This window comes from Cercospora kikuchii (genome assembly GCF_019650295.1).
Source record: "Cercospora kikuchii DNA, contig_00005, whole genome shotgun sequence".
Taxonomy (NCBI): Eukaryota; Fungi; Ascomycota; class Dothideomycetes; order Mycosphaerellales; family Mycosphaerellaceae; genus Cercospora; species Cercospora kikuchii.
The window spans coordinates 1,267,392-1,291,860 of record NW_025408586.1 but is presented as its reverse complement, the minus strand read 5'-3'; the positions used below and the strand labels follow the sequence as shown (position 1 = coordinate 1,291,860).

At 52.7% G+C, this 24,469-nt stretch overlaps 11 protein-coding genes across 11 annotated transcripts; 7 read left to right on the top strand and 4 right to left on the bottom strand.

Moving 5' to 3' along the window:
* Positions 1-72: 72 nt before the first annotated feature.
* On the bottom strand, positions 73-1,523 carry CKM354_000828800 (uncharacterized protein; the record flags this gene model as incomplete). Its single annotated transcript, XM_044803657.1, has 2 exons — positions 73-467; positions 551-1,523. 2 exons carry the CDS (start codon positions 1,521-1,523, stop codon positions 73-75), a joined length of 1,368 nt encoding a protein of 455 aa, XP_044659592.1.
* Positions 1,524-2,120: 597 nt separating this feature from the next.
* Positions 2,121-3,992, top strand: CKM354_000828700 (uncharacterized protein; the record flags this gene model as incomplete). Its single annotated transcript, XM_044803656.1, has 1 exon — positions 2,121-3,992. The coding sequence occupies one exon, from the start codon at positions 2,121-2,123 to the stop codon at positions 3,990-3,992; it is 1,872 nt and encodes a 623-aa protein (XP_044659591.1).
* Positions 3,993-4,667: 675 nt separating this feature from the next.
* Positions 4,668-5,618, top strand: CKM354_000828600 (uncharacterized protein; the record flags this gene model as incomplete). The annotated part of the gene is made up of 2 exons (XM_044803655.1): positions 4,668-4,981; positions 5,045-5,618. The coding sequence occupies 2 exons, from the start codon at positions 4,668-4,670 to the stop codon at positions 5,616-5,618; spliced, it is 888 nt and encodes a 295-aa protein (XP_044659590.1).
* Positions 5,619-6,429: 811 nt separating this feature from the next.
* CKM354_000828500 (uncharacterized protein) lies at positions 6,430-8,548 on the bottom strand (the record flags this gene model as incomplete). Its single annotated transcript, XM_044803654.1, has 2 exons — positions 6,430-8,239; positions 8,295-8,548. 2 exons carry the CDS (start codon positions 8,546-8,548, stop codon positions 6,430-6,432), a joined length of 2,064 nt encoding a protein of 687 aa, XP_044659589.1.
* A 400-nt stretch (positions 8,549-8,948) lies between these two features.
* On the top strand, positions 8,949-10,328 carry CKM354_000828400 (transcription factor TFIIE subunit TFA1; the record flags this gene model as incomplete). Its single annotated transcript, XM_044803653.1, has 1 exon — positions 8,949-10,328. One exon carries the CDS (start codon positions 8,949-8,951, stop codon positions 10,326-10,328), a length of 1,380 nt encoding a protein of 459 aa, XP_044659588.1.
* An 837-nt stretch (positions 10,329-11,165) lies between these two features.
* CKM354_000828300 (uncharacterized protein) lies at positions 11,166-13,919 on the top strand (the record flags this gene model as incomplete). Its single annotated transcript, XM_044803652.1, has 2 exons — positions 11,166-11,332; positions 11,384-13,919. The coding sequence occupies 2 exons, from the start codon at positions 11,166-11,168 to the stop codon at positions 13,917-13,919; spliced, it is 2,703 nt and encodes a 900-aa protein (XP_044659587.1).
* Positions 13,920-14,139: 220 nt separating this feature from the next.
* Positions 14,140-14,919, bottom strand: CKM354_000828200 (uncharacterized protein; the record flags this gene model as incomplete). The annotated part of the gene is made up of 1 exon (XM_044803651.1): positions 14,140-14,919. One exon carries the CDS (start codon positions 14,917-14,919, stop codon positions 14,140-14,142), a length of 780 nt encoding a protein of 259 aa, XP_044659586.1.
* A 3,417-nt stretch (positions 14,920-18,336) lies between these two features.
* CKM354_000828100 (uncharacterized protein) lies at positions 18,337-18,990 on the top strand (the record flags this gene model as incomplete). The annotated part of the gene is made up of 1 exon (XM_044803650.1): positions 18,337-18,990. One exon carries the CDS (start codon positions 18,337-18,339, stop codon positions 18,988-18,990), a length of 654 nt encoding a protein of 217 aa, XP_044659585.1.
* A 1,152-nt stretch (positions 18,991-20,142) lies between these two features.
* CKM354_000828000 (uncharacterized protein) lies at positions 20,143-20,823 on the top strand (the record flags this gene model as incomplete). The annotated part of the gene is made up of 1 exon (XM_044803649.1): positions 20,143-20,823. The coding sequence occupies one exon, from the start codon at positions 20,143-20,145 to the stop codon at positions 20,821-20,823; it is 681 nt and encodes a 226-aa protein (XP_044659584.1).
* Positions 20,824-21,216: 393 nt separating this feature from the next.
* Positions 21,217-23,192, bottom strand: CKM354_000827900 (uncharacterized protein; the record flags this gene model as incomplete). Its single annotated transcript, XM_044803648.1, has 3 exons — positions 21,217-22,339; positions 22,395-23,012; positions 23,065-23,192. The coding sequence occupies 3 exons, from the start codon at positions 23,190-23,192 to the stop codon at positions 21,217-21,219; spliced, it is 1,869 nt and encodes a 622-aa protein (XP_044659583.1).
* A 602-nt stretch (positions 23,193-23,794) lies between these two features.
* CKM354_000827800 (uncharacterized protein) lies at positions 23,795-24,429 on the top strand (the record flags this gene model as incomplete). The annotated part of the gene is made up of 2 exons (XM_044803647.1): positions 23,795-24,255; positions 24,321-24,429. 2 exons carry the CDS (start codon positions 23,795-23,797, stop codon positions 24,427-24,429), a joined length of 570 nt encoding a protein of 189 aa, XP_044659582.1.
* Positions 24,430-24,469: the final 40 nt, after the last annotated feature.

The window sequence follows — 24,469 nt, the reverse complement described above, 5'->3', positions numbered from 1 at the left end:
TTGTCTAAATCCCAATAAACCCCATCGCAAAACAGTGTTCTATTGAAGCCTTTCCTTATCAATATCAACATATCACACCCTCTCACGTGTCTTCCAATTCTCCTCCGCAACCTCCATCAAAGCCTCAAACTCCCTCTGATCCGTCCCCGCCTCAAAAGCTCTCACATTCTCATCCTCATCATGAAATACCATCCCATATTTATCATCAAGGTAAACATACGGCCACACTCGCAATTTTGGATCATCACTCAATCTCTCCCGAATACCTAGAGTTCTGAAATCTTCCTGATTACGAGGTTGAAATTTTGCCGTCTTGTCTTCTGCATTCCCGCGCCAGAATTCTTCTTCTCGGGTTAGTGGAGCGCGGTCGTTGGTGATGATCAAGGTGTGGAGGATGGGTTTGGTATCTCGGATCGTTCTGAAGAATTCTGCCCAGGTGTAGGGGTGTGCGGTCGAGATGTCTGGGCCTGGAAGGGAGCTTTTAGTCAGGAGTCATGATGGGCAGCAATTATCTACGCAGACTCAAAGTGATTTGCGGAACTGAACTTACTTCCATAGCAATTCTTCAGCGTGAGGGACTGGAGCTGCTGGCTATGGCTCTTGATCAGATTCGCAAGCGCCGGATCGACGAAGAAGTTTTCCATGGCGAGATGTTTGAGCTTCGGTAAGGCGTCGTTGCGAATAGGTGTCGGGGAGTGGTGAAAGTTTGGTTCCATTCCAATGGGATTCTGATCGTCTGCGATGAAGGTTACGCGTTCGACGGAGTTGAGGTGTCCGAAGAAGAATTGATTCATTTTCAGAATGAAGTCGTCGTAGCCCGGTTGAGTATTAGAATGCCATCCAGCGCCATTGTCGCTCCCCCAGAGCTCGATGTTGAAGTCCTTGATATTGTGAAGAAAGTCTCGCCACGCCTGTGTGTAGAAAGTCGAGCATCCTCTTGGAACAACCTCACAAAGTTTGAGCGTTTTCGTGCCCTCCCTTGTGGCGAGTACTTGATATGCTTCATTCATGGTGCCGCGCCAGGAAGCATTTTGCTCTTCCTCGAAGACATCATCTGCCGTCTCGGGTTCTGCGTGCATGTAAATCGTCCCCCCTTCGTCCCAGTCGGTGCCATCGAAATTATCTGCCGCTATAACAGTGAACTTGATATCAGACACGTTGTGGCATAGTTGACCACTCAGTACCTCCTTCGCGAGATGCGTCAGACAATTCGGCTGAGAGACCTTGACTTCATCGTCTTGAGTGCTTTCATTTTCATTCAATGAACCCCCATCGTCCAGGTCGGGGAGTAGGTGAAGATCAAAGTCGAGCTTCACAACATGACGCCCGTAGTTCTCGATCACAGTTTTGAGAATGTCTTCATCCTCTTTGCGGTTGGTGACCTTGAGACAAGTGAACAATACTGGCTCGAGAAACTTGTGCAAGCGCGAATTGGCCAAGCTGAGGGATTTGTATGAGCCGAAAGCTGAGTACTCTGTAATGCGAAGCAGCAGTTCTGCGGGCAATTCGAGCAGCAGAGACATTGTAGCGAGCTTACGAGAGGCGAATCACCAATTGTTCACCGAAGCAAGGTCTTATGTAGCTTCAGCATATGCTCTTCGTCTCAGCCGCAGGCAGCCAGTGTCTCCACTTTGCAGCATTTGGCCAATCACCGATGCGGCATGCCGTTGTTACCTATGTCGCCACAGAAAGGGTAGGATTAGCAGCGTATTGGAGGTCAGCTTGGGCGAGCACAGAGAATATGGAGCAGGTCTCCGTCGCTCCCTTCTGGCTCTCGTCCTCGGTGCTTCACCATTTGTGCTGGCCTTGTACAGTTGGACACGGAGCATGAATGGAGGAAGGCTGCAGTCAGACGTCAGGCGATGATTCCTGCGCCTTGCTCATCGAATGACCGCGGTCATTGTGCGCGATATCGCGGCTCGGCTGGAGCACGATGCAACTTGGTGGGTGCTGCAGACACGCGATGCGTGAAGAGGGAAGAGGGAAGTGCCAGGACGGAGCGGACTCGGTTCCGGCGCTAAGCAACGACCAAGGGGGTGGCTTCTGTAATCGACAAACGACGCGTGCCTCCGACAACACACAACCCATATAATTCCTGCCGGACGGAGAAGGCGGCGGGCATGGCACGAGTGTCATTCGGGTCGCGTGCCGGCAACGCGACGTTCGGAGGATCGCATCGACAGGCACTCGTCCATGGCCCGTACAATTCGCTGGACGAGCTCACGAATGCGCTGCAGCAGGAGTTCGACGCGGCGCGACTGCACACGCAGCCCGCCAGCACCGCGCTCGAGCTGAGCCTAAGCCTCGATGCCGTGGTGCCTCTCGTGCGCCCGGGCATTGGACCGTATGCCGATGGCGGCGACCACGATCTGCCCGACGAGTTCAAGAATGGCCTGTACGAGACGCAGGGCGAGCCCGATCAGAAGCATCCGCGCGCGCCGTGCAGTGCCATCGTCAACGTGGTACATCCGGAGGCGAAAAAGATCGTGCAGAGGGCAGCATCGCGTGGGATCATGGCCGCAATCGAGGCGCTCGACGGCTTTCGATACAGCTTCAACAATGCATGGAATGCGCAGAATGATGAAGGTGCGCGCTTCTCCTTTATATGTCAGGATAGCATGCAGAACAAGGATAGACACGCCAATGGATACACACGCGTCCTCAAACACCTCAAAGACCCCACGGGCAACGAGAGAGGCCCCCGTAAGCCAACGTACGACTGCAAAGGTAGCGTGAGCGTCAAGTTCAGCGCCTCCAAACAGAGTTGCGAAGTCTTCTACAGGCACAATGCGATTCACGAGACCGTCGCCGCGAGAAAGTCTGCACCGCGGACGCCAGGACGGCCACCGAGAGTGCCCGGCGACTGGATGCGTGCCCCGAACAGCGCGCCCCCATACGCACCGCCAGGCGAGCAGGATGATGGAGGCTTGTCAGCAATGCTGCAGGCGGAGACAGCCAGTTCTGCGCTTGCCATGGTAGACTCATCGCCGACTGTACCGTCATCTACTCCCACGACCTCGAACATGGGAAGGCCTTTGAAACGCAAGCGCGAGGAGTTCGCAAGACCCAGACCTGCAAGCTATGCCGCAGATCAAAATCTTTCCCTGGCCGATTTATTGAGAAGGAGTGAAACTGCACGCGTTGCTCCTGCCCCACCCGGTAATAGCTATAACAACTTTCTCCAAGGCGCCGCCGCAGTTGCGTATGAGCTGCCATCATGGCAGAAACCACCACCTTCAATAAATCGCTCAGCGGGCGGGCAGCCTTTTCCGTTGCCCTATCAACCACAGACCAAAAGCACGCCAGCACAACCTCGAACTCCGATACAGCCAAGCAATTCTAGGCCTCCCATGGCAGGGGCGTCGCAGCACTCTGGTCCTGGCCTGTATACAGTTATGAAGGTGAAAACCACACCCAAGTCACGTTCATTACAACAAAGCTTTCAGGCGCCAATGAATGAGCAACTCCAGTCGAGACCACAGGCCGTACTCGCCTGTACCAGCTGCAGGATAGCCAAGAGACGCTGCGACGAAGCCAGGCCCATGTGCGGTCTCTGTGTAAAGCTGAATAAGACAGAGTGCCACTACGAAGGACCTACACATGCGCCCAACGTGGCAACCGGTTCGCAGCGGCAAGATGTCGGTAATGACCATGCGCATCAACAATCTGCAGGATTCGCTCGGCCTCCACTGCAGCCTGCACAAGGCCCAGGTCATGGCAGTGCGGGAAAACAGGCAGAGACAGTTGTCACGCAAGGCGCATCTCAGCATGTACCGTCGAAGCCGTCGCAGCAGGCCCCGGTCCCCATTGCTCCAATGCAGCAACCATCGCAACCTTCTTGGGCCAACGAAGTCTCTACACAACACACACCGTTGGCAAGCTGGTCGCAGGATCCGTCTTGGCCATCACAGGGGTCGCCTCCGCTGCAAGCATGGGGTAATGTCACCATGGCACAACAGCATAGTCCAGACCCTTGGTACCCGAAGCGTTGATGAGATGGCGATAGTACCAGTCTCGAGATCCATGTGCGTGCAGTGGATATTCACCACCCGATGTCAGAAGGATTGTGTCTCAATCACGGTTTGACGAACATTACCTCAACGATGAAGATGTGTGAAAGTTAGAGGTGTGCCAGAAAACGGACAGTGAGTTCATTCGGCCTTCTTGTCGCCAGCTGGGAGATATGTGTTCTTCAAAGCCTCTGCATGGTCTATGCTCTGCGTTCCGCTTGGAACCGCTTGTACACGTACTTCGCAAGCATCATCTCGTTCAGCATTTTGCCTGCTTAATCCTCTGTGGCGCTGACTCCCTCTGGAAACTGCTCGAATGAAGCTCTTGCGGAGCTCAGAGGCTCTTCCAGATGCACATAGCTCTCTTATCGAACGGCGCTCTTGAGCTTGCCCGCTTCAATGGCGTCGCTGATGCCAAAGTCGCAAATTATGCTGGGCCAATCACAGAAGCGCATAATCACTTCATGAATCAAACGACAGTGCTCTTAATATCGCCAAGACGGTAAGTAGAATATGTCATCTCTACCGTGTATTGTCCTTGGGCACAAGCGACGGACGCAAGCTCCTCATATACTATTGAGCTGTCTCACTGAATCCTCATCTGTTCCGCCTCATCGAAACATCTCAGCCATTCTTTCCAGCGGCTGTTCATTCACCATGAAGTTCTCTATCATCGCTCTCGCAGGACTGGCAGCTGCAGCTGCCACGCCTGCAGACCCTCATGTGGTTCCTCACATGCACCACCATGTCAACCTCGAACGCTTCTCTAGCCTCGACTGCGTAAAGGACACGGACGTTGGCGACAGTCATACTCTGAAGAGAGGCGTATGTTACGAATTACACAAACACATGAAGTCCACCACTGCTGTCAGATCCAGCATTGAGCACAACCGCAAGGGGAGGATCGGAACCACGGAGAACTGCCGCGTGTATCTCTACACTGATGAAAAATGCAAAAGCAACGAGGTCCCGTAAGAACTGCTTTTATCCGCTGTGGTTTGTTAAGTGAGTGCACGCTGATCGATCAATCGCAGAACGGAGGACTTGTGGAACCACAGCAGTCAATGCGGCAAGATCACGCCCATCAAAGCCCGCTCAGCAATTCTCAGGTGCTGGAAGACCAGAGACGGTGCACAAGACGGCCAAGCAATCGTAGTCGACTCAGACAGCGACGACAACGTCGAGGTCACATCAATCATTCAAGGACCACCAGCAGCTCAGACCATCACTCTTCAACAACCCGCCGCTGTCCAAAGCTCCAACGGCATCCTCTGGGTGTCCGGAGCTGCACCTTCGCAGTCTCTCGTCACTGTTGCCGTCCCAGTTGCCGCTGCTCCTACTCCTCAAGCTCAACCCGGAACCGTTCTTACTATCGAGCAACATCCTCAACCAAGACCGATCACGACTATTGGTCCAGCAAACGCACGCACTACTATCCATGTTGTGCAGCAGCATGAGAGTGTTAGGGTCATCACATTGACGGTTCCTGTTACGAAAGATGAAGAGATCCACTGGACTACCGTCACCACCACCATGGGTCTTTCTGAATTCTTGGTTAAGCAGACCGCTCATCCTACTGTCGCTCTTCCTCCGGCGAAGACGAACTAGATACTCCAACCAGGTCAGGAAGGGATTCAGTCAGCACCAGTGCAGATTGATCGTGAGAGATTCTGCTCAAAGGGTTACGTCCGTTGATAGTAGAGCCAGCACTCGAGGTACCAAGCGCTAGAGAACGACAAGTAGCTCAGGTCGAAGAGAAAAGAAAGTTCAATAATGTATAGTGTGGACAATTGATGATGGGTGAAATAATCGCGAGAGACAGGAATAATAAATATCCACAATAGAATGGGACAAAATTAAATATGAAACTTGATGAAGTCAGCTGCTGAGTAGTCGCTTGACGCGAGCTCGTTCCCAACATCACTTTCTTCTTTCTTCCCAACTGTGTCTTCTCAATTGTGCCACTTCGCTTGTACGATCTTGTCGCCGTCGCTGCATGAAGTTCGCCCCACCAGTCGCAGAATTCCTGAAGGGTTTCACCTGCTGAGCTCCGTGGCTGCGTTCCTCCGCATGGTACCGGTAAGCTTTTTGCAAGCTGAGAGCTATGTCAATGTCTCCGCAGGTGATCCACGGCTCGCCTCACAGCTTTGTACGACTGAAGTCTGACTGGTCCATCTCTCAATGGATCTTGTCAAAAGGTGCATCGGCGGTACGATAGTGGGGGAGCAAAGCTACTGAATACCGAAGCTGCTGAGATCGAATGCATTGGGTCAAATCATTGGGAATGGGGCAAGAGACATAGCCGCAACACATTTTCAAGGAAAGGTGGGGAATCAACGAAAGTCCAAGGAATACATACAAATCGTGAATGTCTCGTTTTCGCATTCAACTTCGACTCGGTTGGTTGAGCTTTCGTCTATCAATTGTCCGCCCCACCTCTCTCAGTGTCGCTCTCGGCGTCCTTCGGTGCCTTCCTCTCGATCCCCTTGATCGCATCGACCCCCTTACTCGTCACAAACAAGAAGTGTGCCTCCTTGAAATTATCCACATGGTTGAAGAACCGACTAAACTCATTCTTCTCTTCTTCCTCTCTGAAAATCCGTTGATAGATCTCTCGTTCTTTGAACGCCTCGAGCTCCTTCTCATATTTGCTGAAATCGAGATTCTCGCGCCCGTGCTTCGAGGCTTGGAGATTGTTGTACGTATCAAAGACAGGACGTTCGAGCAAGAGGCCGAGACCAGGGACTTTGGGTATGGAGAATCGAGCTGCAGTGAAAGACGCATCCATTGTTTTGAGGTCCGCGCCTGCACGCACAAGCAGTGTGACCATGCCGACCATCTTGCGGATTTGGTGCATCATAAAGCTCTGGCCGTGGACCTTGAGACTGAGCCATTCGGTCTTTTCTTCTTCGGGACCTTCGCCAATGAGGATTGGTTTAGGGTTGACTTTGAAAGACTTGATGTGGCGTTTCACGCTGGGGTCCTTGAACGTCTTTTGAATCGTGTAGTTGTGGTAATTCTTGGTCCCGACGTATTTGTTGAGTGCGATCTGGATGCGCTCTATTCGCTTTGCAGGGATGCGGTACTTGCGCTTGGCAGCAACGTATGCATTGCGCAGAGTCTTAGTTGCAGCCCGCAGGCGAAGCAGTCGCTCCATCTCTGCATCCGTGGGTTCTGGTGGCACGGGAATGTCTGGAGCAGGGTCGGCTGGTCGTGTAGGGTCTGCCTTGATCGTTGCCGCATCATCTGCCGCGGCGATAACTTCGGCTTCGTCTGTTGTGATTCCATCCTGCTTCATCTCTGCAGGCACAGAAGAGGAAGCTTCAGGCTGGGTTTCGGAGGTGCTATCTGTCGCCGCCGTCGCTGACTCGGGTCTGACCGCCGGCTCGTTGATGATAATCGCGGCGTCTTCGGTCTTCTCTTTTGCCGCTTCAGAAGCAGTATTAATCGAACTCCCAGCTTTGACGACAGGCTCTGATTCTGCCCCTGCTTCTGCACTTTTCGCGTTTGCTTCTTCTTCGCCTTGGAGCGCTTTGATCACATCCCACCTGATGTCCTCATCGATAGTCTCCAGAATCGGTTTTATGTCTTCCTCGTCGATCTTCTCCCAGAATCCTTTGACCTCTTCTTGCCGCGCCTCGTATGCCTCGCGATCTCGGACTTCGTCTGCTGCTGACTCCAGCTGCTTCGCTAGCCAGCTACTCGTGTGCGGGGGCAAGAACGCATATGATGGCATCAAATACTCGTACCATCTGCTGTCGCATGCCTGGTAACATGAGAAGCTTCCAATGGTTCGCTCAATGCCCCATACTCGAATTTGAGGGCTCAGCTCCGCGTTGATCTTCTCAACAATGTCGTTGTCTTCCACGATCAATTTCAAACTGACCATGTTTCCAGCCGCGTGCACGCCCTTGTCAGTTCGTGCGCATCGCACGAGCCCGCTTTTCTTGGGATCCTCAGCATTCGCTTTGCTAATTGCGCCAGCTCTGATGAAGGCCTGGAAGAGGTCGCCTTCGATGGTGCGCTCAGTGCCTGAGATCTGCATGCCCTTGTAGCCTGTTCCTGAGTAGCCGATCAAGACAGCGACTTTTCGCTTTGGCTTCCTGCCCTCGGCTTTCTCTGCCTCGATCTCTTCTTTGGAAAATTCAATGCCTTGGCCTTTGATACCTTCGCGCTGTCGCTTCTTCTGGGCATCTTCGTTTTTCTGTCGCTTGTCTGGGTTGGACGCACTTGTCAGATGTCAGTTCGACCTGCACCGCTCTCTGCCAGATTCGCGATACGCACAAATAATCTGTCCGTCCCATATCTCCTTTCTTATTTCGGCGATTGTCATCAAATTTGCCCTTCTTTCCATGTCTGACGCTGCTGTCGTTCCAATTGCCCTTGCGCTTCCTGTCCTCGCGTCTGTTGTCTGATCTCTTGTTCTCGCGATGCTCGCCGGAGCTCTCACTTGGCTTGCGGTCATCCTTGGAAGCGTTGCCCGCGGCATTGTCGACTGTCTTGCCAGCATCCTCGAGAATGGCTGCAGAGTGCTCCATGGTTGTCGGACGCTGGACATGAATAGTGTCCGCAGATGAGTGTGTGCCCCCAAGTGGTCGCGGTGCAGTCATGTGAAAATCGACGGCTGAGCTAAGCTTCATACCCCAGTCGGCTGGTTCCGCGAGCCATGCAAGTGTGGGTCCGGATCGATCTTGCCGAAGTCTGCCTGCAGCTGCCGGGCTGTGGATTCTGGAATGTCGCTGGAAGCAGTCACTCGCGCTCTCTTCGTTCCTGCATCAGCACCGCTTGACTGCGCCGTGTTGACAAAACCGACCCCGCCGCTCTTTCATCTCCTGCACAACCAAACATCGCCTTCAGTGCATCCGTCCACAACGCACCCATCACAGAAACAGAGATACTGCCAACACTACCACTGCTGCTTCACTGATTCCCGTCACCATGGCCGACCTTGCAACGGAGCTGATCCGCACGGTATCGCGTGCCTTCTACACCACCGACCATATCCTGGTCGTTGATGCGCTTATGAAGCACTCGACACTCCAGGACACAGATTTGGCCCACGTCCTTGGTACCCAGGTCAAGCCGCTGCGTAAGGTCTGTGGCCGACTGAGGGAAGACGGCCTCATCGCTGTGCAGTCTCGAGCCGAGCGCCGCACTGACGGTACGGGCGGCTACTATGGCGGCGCACCGCAGCAAGGAAAGGAGCGATTGACGAACCGTGACTGGTATTACATCAACTACCACCGCGCAATAGACAGCATCAAGTTCAGACTGCACAAGTTGAGCAAGCACATCGAGTCACAAGGCGCGTCGACTACCGAGAAGAAAGATCTTCGATGCTTAACAAAGGGATGCGGGAGATCGTATACTGAACTCGAAGCTATGGACAATCTTGACCCAAGCACCGGCTCTTTCCTTTGTGCCAAGTGCGGTGCAGCACTCGACCCTGTGGACGAAGAGGAGCGCGCAAACGAAAATGAGAGCATGAAGCGGATGAACCAACAGTTTGCCAAATTAGTTGAGCTCATGCAGAAGATTGACGCTGCTGCCGTACCGGAGAATGACTTCGAAACTGCGTTGAGCAAGCAGATGCCAATCGAGAAGACTGACGCTCATCCTGGTACGCGCACTGAGATTGTGGACGTGCCAAATCGTAACCTGCAAAGCACCAAGGGCCTTGAAATCAAACCTGAGAAGATCGCAGTCGAGCTCAAGGATGATGAGGACGTCAAGCGCGAGAATGCCGCAGCAGAGGCACGAGCTAGGAAGGAGAGAGAGGCAAGACAGAACGCCCTACCGGAATGGATCTCAAAGTCTACAATCTCCGGGGACATCACAGCTGTCGGCGCCAAAGAAGAAAAGCAACGTTTGGAACGCGAGGCACATACTGGTGGTCTGCCGAAGGACGATGAAGATGACAAGAAGGTCGTTAAGGGCGATAGCAATGACATGGACGCAATCTGGAAAGAACTTGAAGCACTGCAACAGAAAGAGGCCCAACTCCGGAAAGCCGAGGAAGACGAGGAGGATGATGATGACGATGAGGAAGAAGACGAATTTGAGGACGTCGAGGGTGTCGCCGGCACACCTGCAGCTAATGGTACCAACAATGGCGCTACCAGCACAAATGGTGCGAACACACCAGCGAACGTGGACAGCAGTAATGCTACTGAAGACGAACGTGATACAAAGCGCGTGAAAGTATGGGGGGCTTCAAGCAGCTCTGCTCTTCCAAACGGAGCCAAGACCCCAGCACAGGACACTCCAGCTGCTAGTGACGCGGACGATGATGATGAGTTGGAGTTCGAGAACGTCTAGGAGCGTTTGAGGAAGAAGTTCTTCTCTAAAGGAACACTTTTCCCGCCTTGCACACCATCACTATCTCAGTCGGCCGCAAGAAGCCCACGCACCGATGGCTGGGGCGGAGTTTATACCCCATATCAGTTTCCAGATGACTGCAAAAACTCTGCAGACCCGTCTGATCTCGAACCTACCCCAGTTCGAGGCCCAAACCCACAACCAGACGCCTCGCAACCCAATGGCATTACGAACGGGCATACAAATGGTTACACAAATGGTCACGTAAGTGATGATACAGAGGATGATGAAGAAAATGGTACAAGTCGTATGAGGTTCTGGGACGACCTCACCCCGGAACAGCAGGCCCGCCTCTCGCGAGAAGAGGACAAGTGCCAACCTTGCATTGATGCCGGAGCCATGTGTTTCTGGTATATCGGCGGGCCTCGTCACCCGCCCTGCTACCGCTGCGCTGAAGAGATGGCGGAACACTGTCGTGTACCGGAAGCGCGATGAACTCCCTCTTTGATCACAGCACCGGACGTGGCTTCATGTTTCGGCGAGCCTTTATTTTAGAAGCATTGTCATTCGTAGCACAGAACAACACGTTCACCAGAGTATCGACGCGAGAATAGCGTTATCGCAAATATAGCCACGCACTCGTTTGTGCAATGCATGTTTATGCACAGTCAGATGCGTCTTTCTCTTTGTTCCCTTGTGCTTCTCATGTCGTTTCGGTCGCCGGCGCCGAAAGCTCGAAGCTTGTGTGACCCTGTGGCTGTGGCTGCTTCATTCGTACTCGACCTCCCATAACCTCAACCATGTGCATGTTGTGAACGTCCTCCTCGCCAGCGCCTCATGTCCAGCTCGTCGCCGCATCGACATGGCGAGAATCCCGCCGTAGCTTCATCCAGCCGCACGTCACCCATCGATAACGACGATTCGGAAGATGGGTTCGACATCGCCGACGACGAACTGCTCGCCGACGACCCACTGCACGAGCGCAATGGCGGCCTAGACAGCGGGCACGTTGCGCAGACCTTCAACACACCGCACACAACTAACACGACGCGCAGCATCTCCTTCAAACGCCCTCCGAAGCCCACCTCGAAGCCGTCTTTCGCATCGCGCTTCCTCTCGGGCTCGCCTTTCAAGTCCCACAACACACGAACTCCCTCCTCCTCTTCGTCCTCTCCTCCGCATCGCAATGGCCGCTCCGCAAATCCCACGCCGAACACGATCCTCTCGTACCTCAACCAGAGCGCCGACGCAGGCGCTCACCTCCATCATGATCCCAAAGATATGAGCACGCTCGACTGGTATGTCGAAGGACCCGGTCGCCGCGTTGGCTACGACGATTTGACTGCCATCGACTGGATCTACGAATATAGCAAAGAGCGCACGCGTCTCGCGCATCTCAGCGCCAATAACCCAGGTCTCATCGGCCAGATACGCCTCTTGGCTGACAGTGCCCAAATATGGCTCATTCTCGTCTGCACAGGTCTGGCGGTCGGTGGAATCGCAGCTGCGATTGACGTCACGAGTGATTGGCTGGGCGATATGAAAACAGGCATGTGCACGAACGTAGAAAACGGAGGCATGTTCTATCTGAATAAGGTGTTTTGTTGTTGGGGGATCGAGAGCTATGATAAGTGCCCGGATTGGCGCACATGGAGCGCGATGATGGGGGTGGGGAACAAAGGCGGAAGCTACATCATCGAGTATGTGACTTTTGTGTTGTTGAGTGTGGTGTTTGCGACGGCGGCAAGTTTGCTGGTAAACCGGTACAGTCAATATGCGAAACAGAGTGGAATACCGGAGATCAAAACCATGCTTGGAGGCTTCGTGATCAGGCGATTCCTGGGTACCTGGACACTGGTGGTGAAGAGCTTGGGGTTGGGCCTTGCTGTCGCATCGGGAATGTGGTTGGGGAAAGAAGGACCGCTTGTACATGTGGCATGTTGCTGCGCGAACCTGTTCATGAAGCTTTTCGAGCCGATCAATCGCAACGAGGCGAGAAAGAGGGAGACACTGAGTGCCGCCGCGGCGAGTGGCATTTCCGTGGCTTTTGGTGCGCCTGTTGGAGGTGTTCTGTTCAGTCTCGAACAGCTGAGCTACTATTTCCCGGACAAGACAATGTGGGCGAGCTTTGTTTGCGCCATGGTCGCGGCTGTGACGCTGCAGGCTTTTGATCCTTTTCGAACGGGCCAGCTGGTGCTCTACCAAGTCACATATCACAGTGGGTGGCACACTTTTGAGTTGCTGCCATTTGCCGTGATTGGAATCATTGGAGGACTGTACGGCGCGCTGTTCATCAAATTGAATATGCGTATTGCGTCTTGGAGAGCATCAAAAAGTAATCCGTTCCTTTCCAAGCCTGTCCAGGAGGTCATGCTGGTGGCACTGGTCACAGCCCTGATCAGTTTTCCAATCACTTTCTTGCGAGCACAGTCTAGCGAACTGGTCGAGCATTTGTTTGCAGAATGCCAGGACATCAAGGACGACTATCTGGGACTGTGCAAATCTGGAGTGGCCAATACTGGGAATATCTTCATCTTGCTTATTTCTGCTGTGATCGGCTTCATCCTTGCGACCATCACCTTCGGCTTACAAATACCAGCTGGCATCCTTCTACCGTCCATGGGCGTGGGAGCTCTGTATGGGCGCGTCATCGGACTGATAGTAGAGGTCTGGCAGCGCGAGCATCCCGGCTTTATTGCATTTGCCAGCTGTGAGCCAGACGTGAAGTGCGTCACTCCGGGGACATATGCAGTAGTAGGTGCAGCGGCAGCTCTGGCTGGCACCACGAGGATGACGGTATCAATTGTTGTCATCATGTTCGAGCTCACCGGAGCCCTAACTTATGTCCTGCCTATTATGATAGCAGTCATGTTATCAAAATGGGTCGCGGATGCTTTTGGGAAGAGAGGCATATACGAGTCTTGGATCCATTTCCGTGGCTATCCATTCTTGGACAACAAGGACGACACCCCTGTGCCTGACGTGCCTGTGTCGCAGATCATGACACGATTCGACGACTTAGTATGCATTACCGCTACAGGCCACACAATCGAAAGCTTGCAGGATCTACTTCAAGACCACCGATTCCGCGGGTTTCCGATCATCCAGGACCTCAGAGAAGCTACACTTCTCGGTTACATCTCTCGGGCTGAATTGGAGTTCGCGCTCGACTCAGCTACCTCATCTGCAAGGAACTTGCCAACCAGCACAGAGTGCTTCTTCGCACACCAGCCCCTCGCGGATCCCACTATCACTCTTGACCTTCGACCATGGATGGACCAGACGCCGATCACTCTTCGATCGAACAGCACTCTTCAACTGACGAATGAAATGTTTCAGAAGCTCGGTCTGCGATATATTATCTTTGTCGACCGAGGAAGGTTAGCGGGACTCTTGACAAAGAAAGATCTCTACTATGTGCTTAACGCCGGCGAAGAGAATCGCATCGGCAGTGGAGCTGGTGCATTGAGAGAACATGATGAAGCCAGAGAAGACGAAGCGGGACTGCTTGGTCGCGGACGCGAAGTTAGAAGCAGTTGGAGCGATATAGATGGCGCGGACGTACAGTATGGTGGGAGAGAACCAGGGTAGATTGGACTGTTCATAGACTATGCTGTGCATATATGATTGAACGATTAAACTTGGCTTGTACACTCCTGTCGTTTCGATTGCTCCTGACCCATCGCCATACAAGTGACAGCGTTACTTCAAAGGAGAATTAAGTCTGCATTCTCAGTTTGCCTTGCTGCTATCTCGCAATATGAGTACTGTAGTCCCCATCTGAGCAACTCACTCTAGAGCCCTGCACGTACTATTCGTACTTTCCAGGCGCTTTCCTGCCAGACCTTGTCGTTCTCGTCATTTCTACAGGCTGTGTAACAGCAACATCATCATTATCATCATTTCCCACGCCCTTCTTGCCCCTTCCAATCCTCGCCTTCTTCTCAGGTTTCCCTACTCCCTCCTCGCCACCAACATCGTCCTCAACCTCCACGTCCTCCAAACCCCTCTTCTGTGGCACAGGCGTCTCCCCCTTTCCCAACATCTCCACGAAAGCCGCGATCCTCTTCTCTCTCCCCTTTTCCGTCTTCAGTGCCGCCAGCCGCATATAAATCACATACCGATTCTGGCGATTTAGACTCTCCCACATCTTCTGCGCTTTGGGGACTTTGGCGACTTCATTCAAGAAATCCTCGGGCGCTTCTGCAGATTTTGAGCCTGCGTATGCTGCTTCCCAGCGACCGTCACGTTTTGCAGCTTCGACTGCTTCGCGGCCGGAAGCGTGCATGCGATTTTCTTCTTCGAGGCGAGTTATCAATTTTACATTACGTTGGGACCAGGTACTTTTGGGGGTGCGAGGTGTGAAGCGTTGGCTGAAGGTTGCTTCGTCTTTTTTGCGGGCTTGGCCGTCGATGAAGCCGAAGCAGAGGGCTTCTTCGAGGGCTTGTTGGTAGGTTAGAGCTGTGGGTGCTGTGGTGCCTTTTTTGGCCAGGGTGAGCCAGACGCCCGGAGACGTGGGTTGGTTCTTGAGTAGCCATTTGCGCCAGAGGGGGGCACTGGCTACTGTGAGGACTGGGAGTTCAAGTGGCATATTGAGAGGTGACTTGTTTACATAGTGATCGTGGGCTACCTCCCAAGTCAGACCAACGTAGCTGCCGCGTTCAGAGGTGTTCTTGTTGTGGAAGCAACTACTTTCCGCGGAGCGAGAACCAAACCTGAGGCACCAACTTACCGGAGGCAAGGCAAGGCAAGGCAAGAATACTCACAACTGGAACGAGCGAAGGCACGCGCCTGACTTGGGAGGTAGATCGTGGCTCGCGAAAGCGGGGCTAGAATCAGGCGGGGAGTTGAGTGTTCGCGATGAGTCGAATGAGCTGTTTCGTTTGAAAGTCTCTCGATGTTCATTACACGATGCGACGTGTCGTGTTGGGCCTGACGATTATGTCTAAGACATGCAGCATGTTGTCGAAAGCAATCGCACAACTGTATTCCCGGAAGGCGAAGCATATGCTTTCCAGTATCAGCTTGATCTCGGCTGGCGCCAGTCCGTGATCATCGTGAAAAGCTTAAATTGCAGACTCCACCGCTTCCAATTCGCTTTCCCTCCTCACTCGCGATTCCCTCAATCGCAATCATGCCAAGCTGTAACAAGCAGTCATTTCACCAGGCGCACAGAAGCCCGATGTGTTCAAAAGAGCATGTGGCGCTATGCAATACGGCATCATAGGAGCCGTACCTCGGGCACTGGAGAAGACTTTTGCCAAGGCCTTGAGAAAGGAAGGCTAAAGGCACTCGATGCATACTGACATAGATTTGTGCTACCCGGGGTGCAAAAGGCCTTAAGAGAGGCTACTTATGGAAATATCGGCGCAGTCCCAAACTGACTAGTCGACCGGACCGCTGCACGGGACAACAGCGTAGAATCTGGGTCGCCAATCCCATCGCCTCGACCGGCCAACCTCTATTGACTTTGCGATCAGTCTGCGAAGCAAATAAGCATCCCTCCTTGATCGTAACACTCTGCCGAGAATTGGTCAGCAATATTCCAGCTCTGGAACACAGGACTAGCATGTCTACTCACGTCCTTCGATAGTCTCGCTCTCTCCCGAGGGACCGGCTTTGTACTTGCAGGAGTCGCCTTGCCTTTTACTGCAATTGTTCGGGCAGTTGCATGCCGACACTGGTCGTTCAATGTTCAGTCAGTACGATTCCCGGAATGCTGACGGAGGCATCAACATCAACATACAAGAATCCGTGGCGACAAGGATTCCAGCCTCATTGGCAGCTGTAAAAAGGGCAGCTGCCGGTGCCGGCATAGCATGCGCCGCTCCAGTGAGAAGGAACGCAAGAGCGGTCATATAATTGTTGACGTGCATGCTGGGTTCTGGGAATGTGCGGGTTGCCAATAAGATGCTGCAGGAAAGACTTCGACGCCGACAATGTTGATGGAAAGAAGTGAACGAGCAAGTCGGGCGAAGGTAAAGCACGGATTAAGTATTCTGGCATTGACACCAAAAACGACCATGACGGCGTCTCTGGACTCGCTGGCGACGCCGCGAAGGAGTTTGGTCACGTCACCAACAACGCCGCACAGCGATCTACATGTTGTTGTTTCCACCAAGGTCCAATCGTGAGAGGCACGCGAATCCATCGAAAAAGCACCAAAAATGCGCTTCCGCGCCACGACGCAAGTCTATACGGTTGCATGCTCGCAGAGCGCAGCGTTACATTCACCTGCGTTATGGGACGCTCGACAAGTTGGGTCGTGTTGACGAATGAGAACGATTGGAAGTGCATGGGACTCATGACCGACTCATGACCGACTCATGACCGATAAGACGGCAGCTACGAATTCTTCAAGAAGTGCGAAGAGACTAGGCGAGCAAGCTCTATGACCGGACAGTGGCACATCTGGACGTCGAGATGCACAAAAGCTACGATACCGAGGTCAACTAAACAAAGTTCTACATCCGCTCATCCAAACGGGTCGCCAATTGGTCGTTGCAATATGGCACCAGCTCAAGTAGATCTCTACCAGCCCCAGGACAACACCCGCCGCTCACTGACAATTGAGCTGACCACCATTGAAGGCGCACTCTTTGAATGGAAACGCAATGATCAGTGAGGGACGACAAAAGCTGTACATTGACTGGAAGACTTACTGCCGGAGAAGACCTTGCTATCGGTAGATGGGCCTTCATAGTACTTGCAGGAAGATCCTGCTTTGTGGCCGCAATTGTTCGGGCAGTTGCACGCATAATCTATGCCGATAAGCCTCACTCCTTTGTTTGTCGTTCGGTGGACGACTTACAGCTGCTTGTCGCGACGAGAACACCGACTGGCGCCTCCGAAACCTCATTATCGGGCAATGGGATGCCCACAGATATGCCGGCAGTCATGAGGCCGATGGCTGAAAGGATGATGAGGTTCATGTTGACAAACTCGATCAATTGAATGTCTAAGTTGAAGAGATGTCTCACTTGTGATGTTGTCGACAAGAGATGGGACATCGGGATATTTTAACAGCACTCAAGACCTGTGCGATGATTCGGTCAAGACCAGCCTGTACGCGCCGCTCGGCGCCCCGAGCCCATTCCAGATCAGCAGCCGCCCGACAATTCCAGTGATACCCTGTATTGCTACGCTGTTGACCTTTCAGCGTGCGGCGTAGCTACAGCGCCAGAATCTGACCTCACTGTTATGGACTCATGGTCATATCCCTGCACGATCTGCAAGCGAACCTGCCTAAACAGGCCGTGGGCGAAGCTATGAGCATACAACTTTTACACGGACTCACTTGGCAAGGACTACGTGTGCGGCACATCACAAGCGAAGGAATTCCATCGAGCTGTCCTCCGTGGAAGTTTGCAAGTCCATTCCTCCAAGACGATCGACTACGCCTCAACGATCTTCTCAGCGGTCCACTTATCGATGACTACGTGTGCGGCACAGGTCGAGCGAAGGAACATCGTGGATCTGTCCTTCACCACGCCTGCAAACCTAGTCTTCCAACACAATCGACAACTCTTCGGCTCGCTCGCGTAGCGATTTGTCTGGCGAAGACTACGTGTGCGGCACAGGTTGATCGGAGGAGCACTGTGGATCTATTCTTCGTACAGATCACGAATGTAACACTACATGCTCCAGTGACGCATTGCACGCATGGTGCTATCATCGACGGCCTGTAACGTATTCCGAGTTAGCTGCATCGGGAGCGTTGGCTTCTATCTCTTCGATGGATGGCTGCTTTTTGCTGAATCGTGATCTAGGTTCACACATGCATACTTTGGACTTCGCCGCAGCTCCAGCAGCGCCTGCAAGTTGCTCTGTAGTCGGCCCGGGCAGCTATCCTGAATTCTCGTGTCAGTAGCAACACAAGGGGATAAGTCTCCAAGAGATACAGCTGAGAGATGCTGGGATATAAGTATCCGCATCTCGTCCAGCTGTTCGCTGCAAGTATATTAGACTCGTTGCTGCTCACCGAAATCGATCACACAAGGCTTCCAACATGACTACTCGATCTGTCCTCGTTGCTACCACAGCATTGTTCTCTGCAATGTCGGCAGAGGCGGCACTGCCGACTATCACCCTATTCGCAACCGAGAACTGCGGCAATGCCTACGGAGAGTGTCGAAATATACTGGACAATACATGTTGCAAGGACAATTTCAACGCTTTTGGCTTCGGTTCAGCCTCCATCAAGCCCATCTACTACTATGATATCGGCGCGGTATATTCTATTTCTGGAAACAAGAAATGTGGCACTGTAAGAAACTCGAGAAACGGCCCCATTACGTGTCTTGGAGCACCTGGAGGTCTCGATGGGGCTGCATGGTTCAATTGCCAAAGCTGTCCAATAGCAAATCCTAATCAAAAGAGAGGCGGCTCCCTTCCATCCTTCGAAATGCCCGAGGAGTTCAAGATCGGAGGGCAGGGCAATTGCACCAACACTGTTTCTCCTGATAAACTCACTTTTGTCGATGGCCACACATTCGAAATCGGACCCAACACTCCCGACAACGTCACAGCTTTGCTCTACGACTACGCTATGAAAGACCACGTTTTCGGAGATCTTCCAGCGGAGCTATTGGAATACGAAGTGGAGCATGATGGCATCGAAGCTCGTGCTGCGGCGATCATTGCACGCCGCAGTGATGCATAGTGCGTGAGCTGCCGCAAGAGTGGTAGCGCACGACTGCGGAAGAGGCGCGTCCATTACACAAGGGAGAGCACTTGGGGGAGTATCAGGCAAATCTGTCCGTAAGCTGGAACTTCACTCAGCCATCTTGTCAGTGGTGGTCATAGTACGCTTCAAGATAGCATTTAATGCACACCACATTCGCTATGCACGAATTCTTGTTCGCACTGCAAATTCGCCGATCGCTTTCCACCGCTGTGCCGCAAAGAACAGACCAAGATCTTAAGATCTTCATCGTGCAGTCTGCTCACTTGTACATGAGCTAACGTCCCACATGCATAAGGCGATATTGTTGCTTTCGTGCAGACCCGAGCTCATGTGGCGTACATGGAGCATTGGAGTACGCATAAGCTTTGAGCCTAATGCGCCTAGCGTGTCCTTGTTGCTCCACCGCAATCGTGCATTCGACATTGATGTAGCTATCGCCCGTGCCACCGCGCTTTGTTGGTTCTACCATACCTTCTGACGCCTGTTGCCGCCGTTTGATTCCTTCGGACATCCGCGCCTCAAGAACAAGGCTTAGGTGTTGGGATCTACATGCTGTGCCGTTTCACATTTCGTCATGCAGCAGGTGGCACGTCAGATCAGCATGAGTCAAAGCCAACGGAGTCGCCGTGGCTGGTTCTTGCTCGAGGTACATTGTTCGAGAAGGAAGCCCTTTCCGCATGATCAAAATGCATCATCGAATTTGTTGACAGTGTAGAACCGGATAGAGGCAAATTTGGCGAAGTTACCAAGCACTCAAAAAATCGATGTTGAGAGAAATTCACGCAGCCCAGTTCTAAATTTGTGCCTGTAGACTGCTTCGCCGCACTGCTGCATAAACACCGCAGGCGTGACTCTATGGATGCCGATACGGCCAGCAGGCGCCAGGAGCTAGTACTAGCCCGTGATCTACAAAACGAGGCTGTCGGTGATTGGGCTTCCCCATCTGTTGACGTGTCTGACTCCGTGCCTCCAACAGACTTCCAAACGATGTTTTCAGTTGACTTGCAAGTGTCTGACTGGACCTACAAATGCAGCGCCCAGGACAACCTGTGAGAGGACAACATTGAGCATTCCCAGACTTGTCCACAGACAACTATTTATCATATTCACGAGCCAACAGCTTCAGTCATGCAGACACCCAAAGCTCCATCGGCCCAAGACACCGCAAGAGATCCGGATCAAACTTTTCTCTGGATCGAAGCCCGTATCGCCGAAATCTATGCCCTCGGACGCTATGAGCAGCAACAGCAGCTTCAAGAAAAGTCGTTGGTACTCGACCGTACAGCATATCTGCAGATCTACACTGCGGTACATGCTTATTGCAAGCCGACTCGCACAGAGCAACGAGAAGCACGACTCTACCGAACTTTACAGCAGGCGATACAAGCTCACTGCCGAGAAGTTTCCGCATATATCGCAGGGCAGGCTTCCAGCAATCGCGACGATGACCACGCTGATCTGGTTTTGTCGATGTACGTGAAGCAATGGAAAATATTTCTCGAGACGAGCAGTCGTGTGAGGAATCTGTTCCAATCTCTTGAGAAGAATTGGGTTTGGCGAGCAGTCGATACAACTCCTCCACAAGAGGGCGTGTATCTTTTCCCGGAACTACATCGAAGGTACTGGAGAGAGGAGGTTCTTGGCGTCAACGAGCCATCGGAGAATTCGTCAAAGATTCTGGAGGCTGTCAAAAGAGGCCAGCAGAAGTTATCGGAGGGTCAGATTCAGACATTGGCTGACGAGGTGATCGCCACCTTCGAAGATTTGAAGGTTGTATTGAAGGAGGGTCGATTGGTGACATTAGATTAGTGATCGACACAGCCTGTAGCCACTCAAGCAAAGTCTGGCAATACCATCTTCTTCATGGCCATTAGAGTTCAGCATCCCCGGGCCGTATGAATTTCAGACGGGCAATTTTCCGCTTGACTGTTTCCGTGGCAATGAGATATAGGCGTTACAAGATTTGTCCCTGTCAGACACGTGGCACATGAGGAGTGCGAGAGGCCATTACCAAAATCGAGGGTTGTTCTTCGCGCATTCTCGAAAATGTATGCCAGTTCCGACGACATCGCCGCTGTCCCTCGCATTGTGTATAGACAAGCGGACGACAATAGATTCGCCCTTGCTTGTAAAGTCGAGTCCATGCAATTCATGTTCAGTCGCTACATTGTGTCGCGTAGATGGGCGAAAGAAGTTGCCTGCTTATGCCCACGAAAAATGCTCCATATGCAGATAGATTTCTTTCGATCCACCTCTGAGTATCGCCAGCTGTTCCTCAGCAACAGCATTTGACGCATCATTCTGCATGCTCAGTGGTCCACAAACGAAAACACCAAGTTGCCCGCTCGATGATCTTTGTGCATTTTCTGATCTGATCAGAGCCGGCAGATCAGGCCGACTGTCCAAGCTTTGCACACCCGCCAACTTTGCAGAATTCGATGAAGTGTCGGATTCCGAAGCGGACGTTACAACGTTCTGCGTGGCAACTTTCTCCGGAGAATCCAACTGCTGCAGGAACTGTCCGTTGGATGGAACGCTTGCCGACCTTTCTTGAGCTCCAGTGTAGTATACTTCGATTGCCAGACCCTCTGGTGCCTTCTCAAGACCGTGCTCTGCCAAAACGTCACGAACAGCGGATTCAAACCATTCTCTCGTTGCAATATCCCTCGTTGCAAGCACAATCCTAGCACGAAGTGGCGCCGTAGCGGCGACTTCTTCTGAGCCTGAAAGTGGCTGTCGAAGCAGGAAAGCACTCAGCAAAGGTAGTATCCAGCCAGCCCCAGATCCGCCAGCGATGATGAGTTGTTCAGGGCATGCTACCACTTTCTGCATGTCCATGCCGCCATAGGGCCCATCCAGAAAGACACGCATAGAGCTGTTGGGATGTGTCTCGGCAAAGTGAGCCAGGCGTGCGGTAGTGCCACCACGAGGCCGGATGTAGAGCACCAGTTCCGAGCTCAATCTCTGATCAGAACTTCCTGCCACTGGCAACGAGCAAGCCGTGAAGGGATGATTTGTTGACGCATGGATCCCGAGCCCCATGAAACGAACGAAGAAGTGCTGACCGATACCCCATGTCGCAGTCGTGGGAATGCGAACACAGATGAAGCCATTCGATGAGAGACTTATGTTTGCACGGTGTCCTAAGCCATGCTCAAAATAGAGACGAATCTGTCTGTGCAGCCAGCTTAGCGAGAAGAGCACACCCGTTGCAATGAAGTAGTCCCAGGAAGAGAGTGTGTGGTCGCAATGGAAGAAGAGGAAAAGCATGAACACGAGCGCCGCCACGAAGTGGGAGAATTTGAACCATTCATAGCTCAGGCTCCTAGTGTTGGCTATCAGCAATGATACGAAAGACTTGTTCATCGTGATTGACTCACCGCAGCGGGCTTAACGAAGCAAAAGTCAGCCAACCTTGGGCGACAAGAGCGACAACACCTGTCCAATAGAAGACAAGTGTATTCCAGCTTTCCACCATAGTCCCAGTCTTGATATTGTATATGATGAATGGGAACGTGTGCACGAGAGCGGTCACAAAGAAGGCGTAGGAGATCCATCGATGGAAGACCTGCAGCTTTTCATGGCTCACACGCGTCACTAATGTGATGAAGTTACTCTTTCCTGCTGTCGCGAAGACGAAAGGCATACACGCAAGGGACAGCCACCCTGCTCTGGTCGCGATTGGAGGTGAGCTTCCAAACTCTGCGGTATCCGGCCAGTAATACGGTTTCGGTGCGAGTGTCATGCACACGAAGTAGATGAAGCCGATAGCACCGAGAACGAGAAGGCCGAATGGTGCTGAGTTCCAATCCAGAGCATTGACTCGATACGACTTGTAACTTAGCCAACGATTGAGTGCGGCGACCTTTCGACCTAAACTCGATTGTTTGATACCGTGCGACGCGAACTGATCCAGCAAATAGGCCACGGAGAAGAGAATGATGACTGCGAGGAAGAATGCGACAGTCGGCAGCGCGTATCTGTGATCGGCTTCATACCTGAGAGTCGTGAGCTGGGTTGTCTGCAACGATAGATCTTGATGAACAATACCAAAACCTCCAGTATCCCTGCTGGTACTCGCAAAGCTGAGTGTCGTTGAGTGAGCACTCGTACGCGCGGTATGTCTCGCTCAATGGCTTGTCCAACCAAGGAGTGCCCATGTGCATCATTTCCTCCATCTCGATTGATGTCGTCGACAGGCGCCGTCGGGGTGAGGATTCCACGTGCCAGATGGCCTGCTTTGCGAGGTTCTACAGAACGATCTTTGAGATCAAGACGACTGGCGCCGAAGGAAGGCCTTGAGTTGGCGAACTTTCTTATGGCTGGAAGACCGGCACGAGATCTGGCCCTCCAGTTCACGCCACCTCGCGTGGCAGACCATCAGCTCAAGCAATCACAAGCTCTGGATTAGCAGAAGTTCATCTGTGCGTGCTGGGATGCAGTGCGTGGCAGAGGTGTCGCGGCATCGCAAAGTTGAATGTTACTGCTTGTGGTTAGCCCCAGCTTCCGAAGGATGCAAGAATGAGCAAGTTTGCTCACGTTTCAATATTCCACTCGCACCCCCATTGGACACTCGCACTTTCTGTGGACCGCCACATGGCGACCCTGCGTGCATCTGTCCTCTAGTCCGCGCTTGTCGCTCGTGGGAGCTTGTCGATGAGAAGCAACAAGTCTTAACTCCGCACTGCTTGCGTTCGACCAGCTTCCTGGCCACCTTTGCTTTCAAAAGTCGTTCACGAACAACAAAACAATTGACTTGCTCGAGACAAAGGAATCGATTATGGACATGTCAAGCATGGACATGTCGATGAGCGGCATGAATATGCCAACAGCAACATCGATGGACAGCATGGCCACCTCCACCGCTACGGCCTCCTCTTCCGACATGTCAAGTATGCATTCAAGCATGACAATGGACATGTCCCACATGATGATGACCTTCTTTACGTCAACATCCACGGGGCTTTATTCGAACAGCTGGACACTGGCGAGCAAAGGCCAGTATGCAGGAACGTGCATCTTCTTGATCGGCTTAGCTGTGGTCTTCCGGACCCTGGTCGCTATAAGATATCGTTTCGACATCCTTTGGACCCGTGCGATACGAAAACAAGATCCAGTAACCTTGCGAAAGAAGACGGATGTGAAGCCAGATGCTCGGCCTGCTCGACGGCCTTGGAGGATCAATGAAGCAGCAGCTCGCGCTTTCCTCGACACTATTCTCGCCGGCGTGAGCTATTTGCTGTAAGTTCGCGCTTTCGAGGTCCCCACTTCTGTGCAAGAGGCCTTCCAGACTGACTTTGGAGCAGTATGCTCGCAGTGATGACTATGAATGTAGGATATTTCTTGTCAGTTCTCGGGGGCGTATTCCTGGGCAGCTTTGTAATTGGCGGGCCAGAAATTACCGCAGGGCATTGAGGATCTGGTCTCTGAGGTGAAGATCTTGGCCACGGCCGCA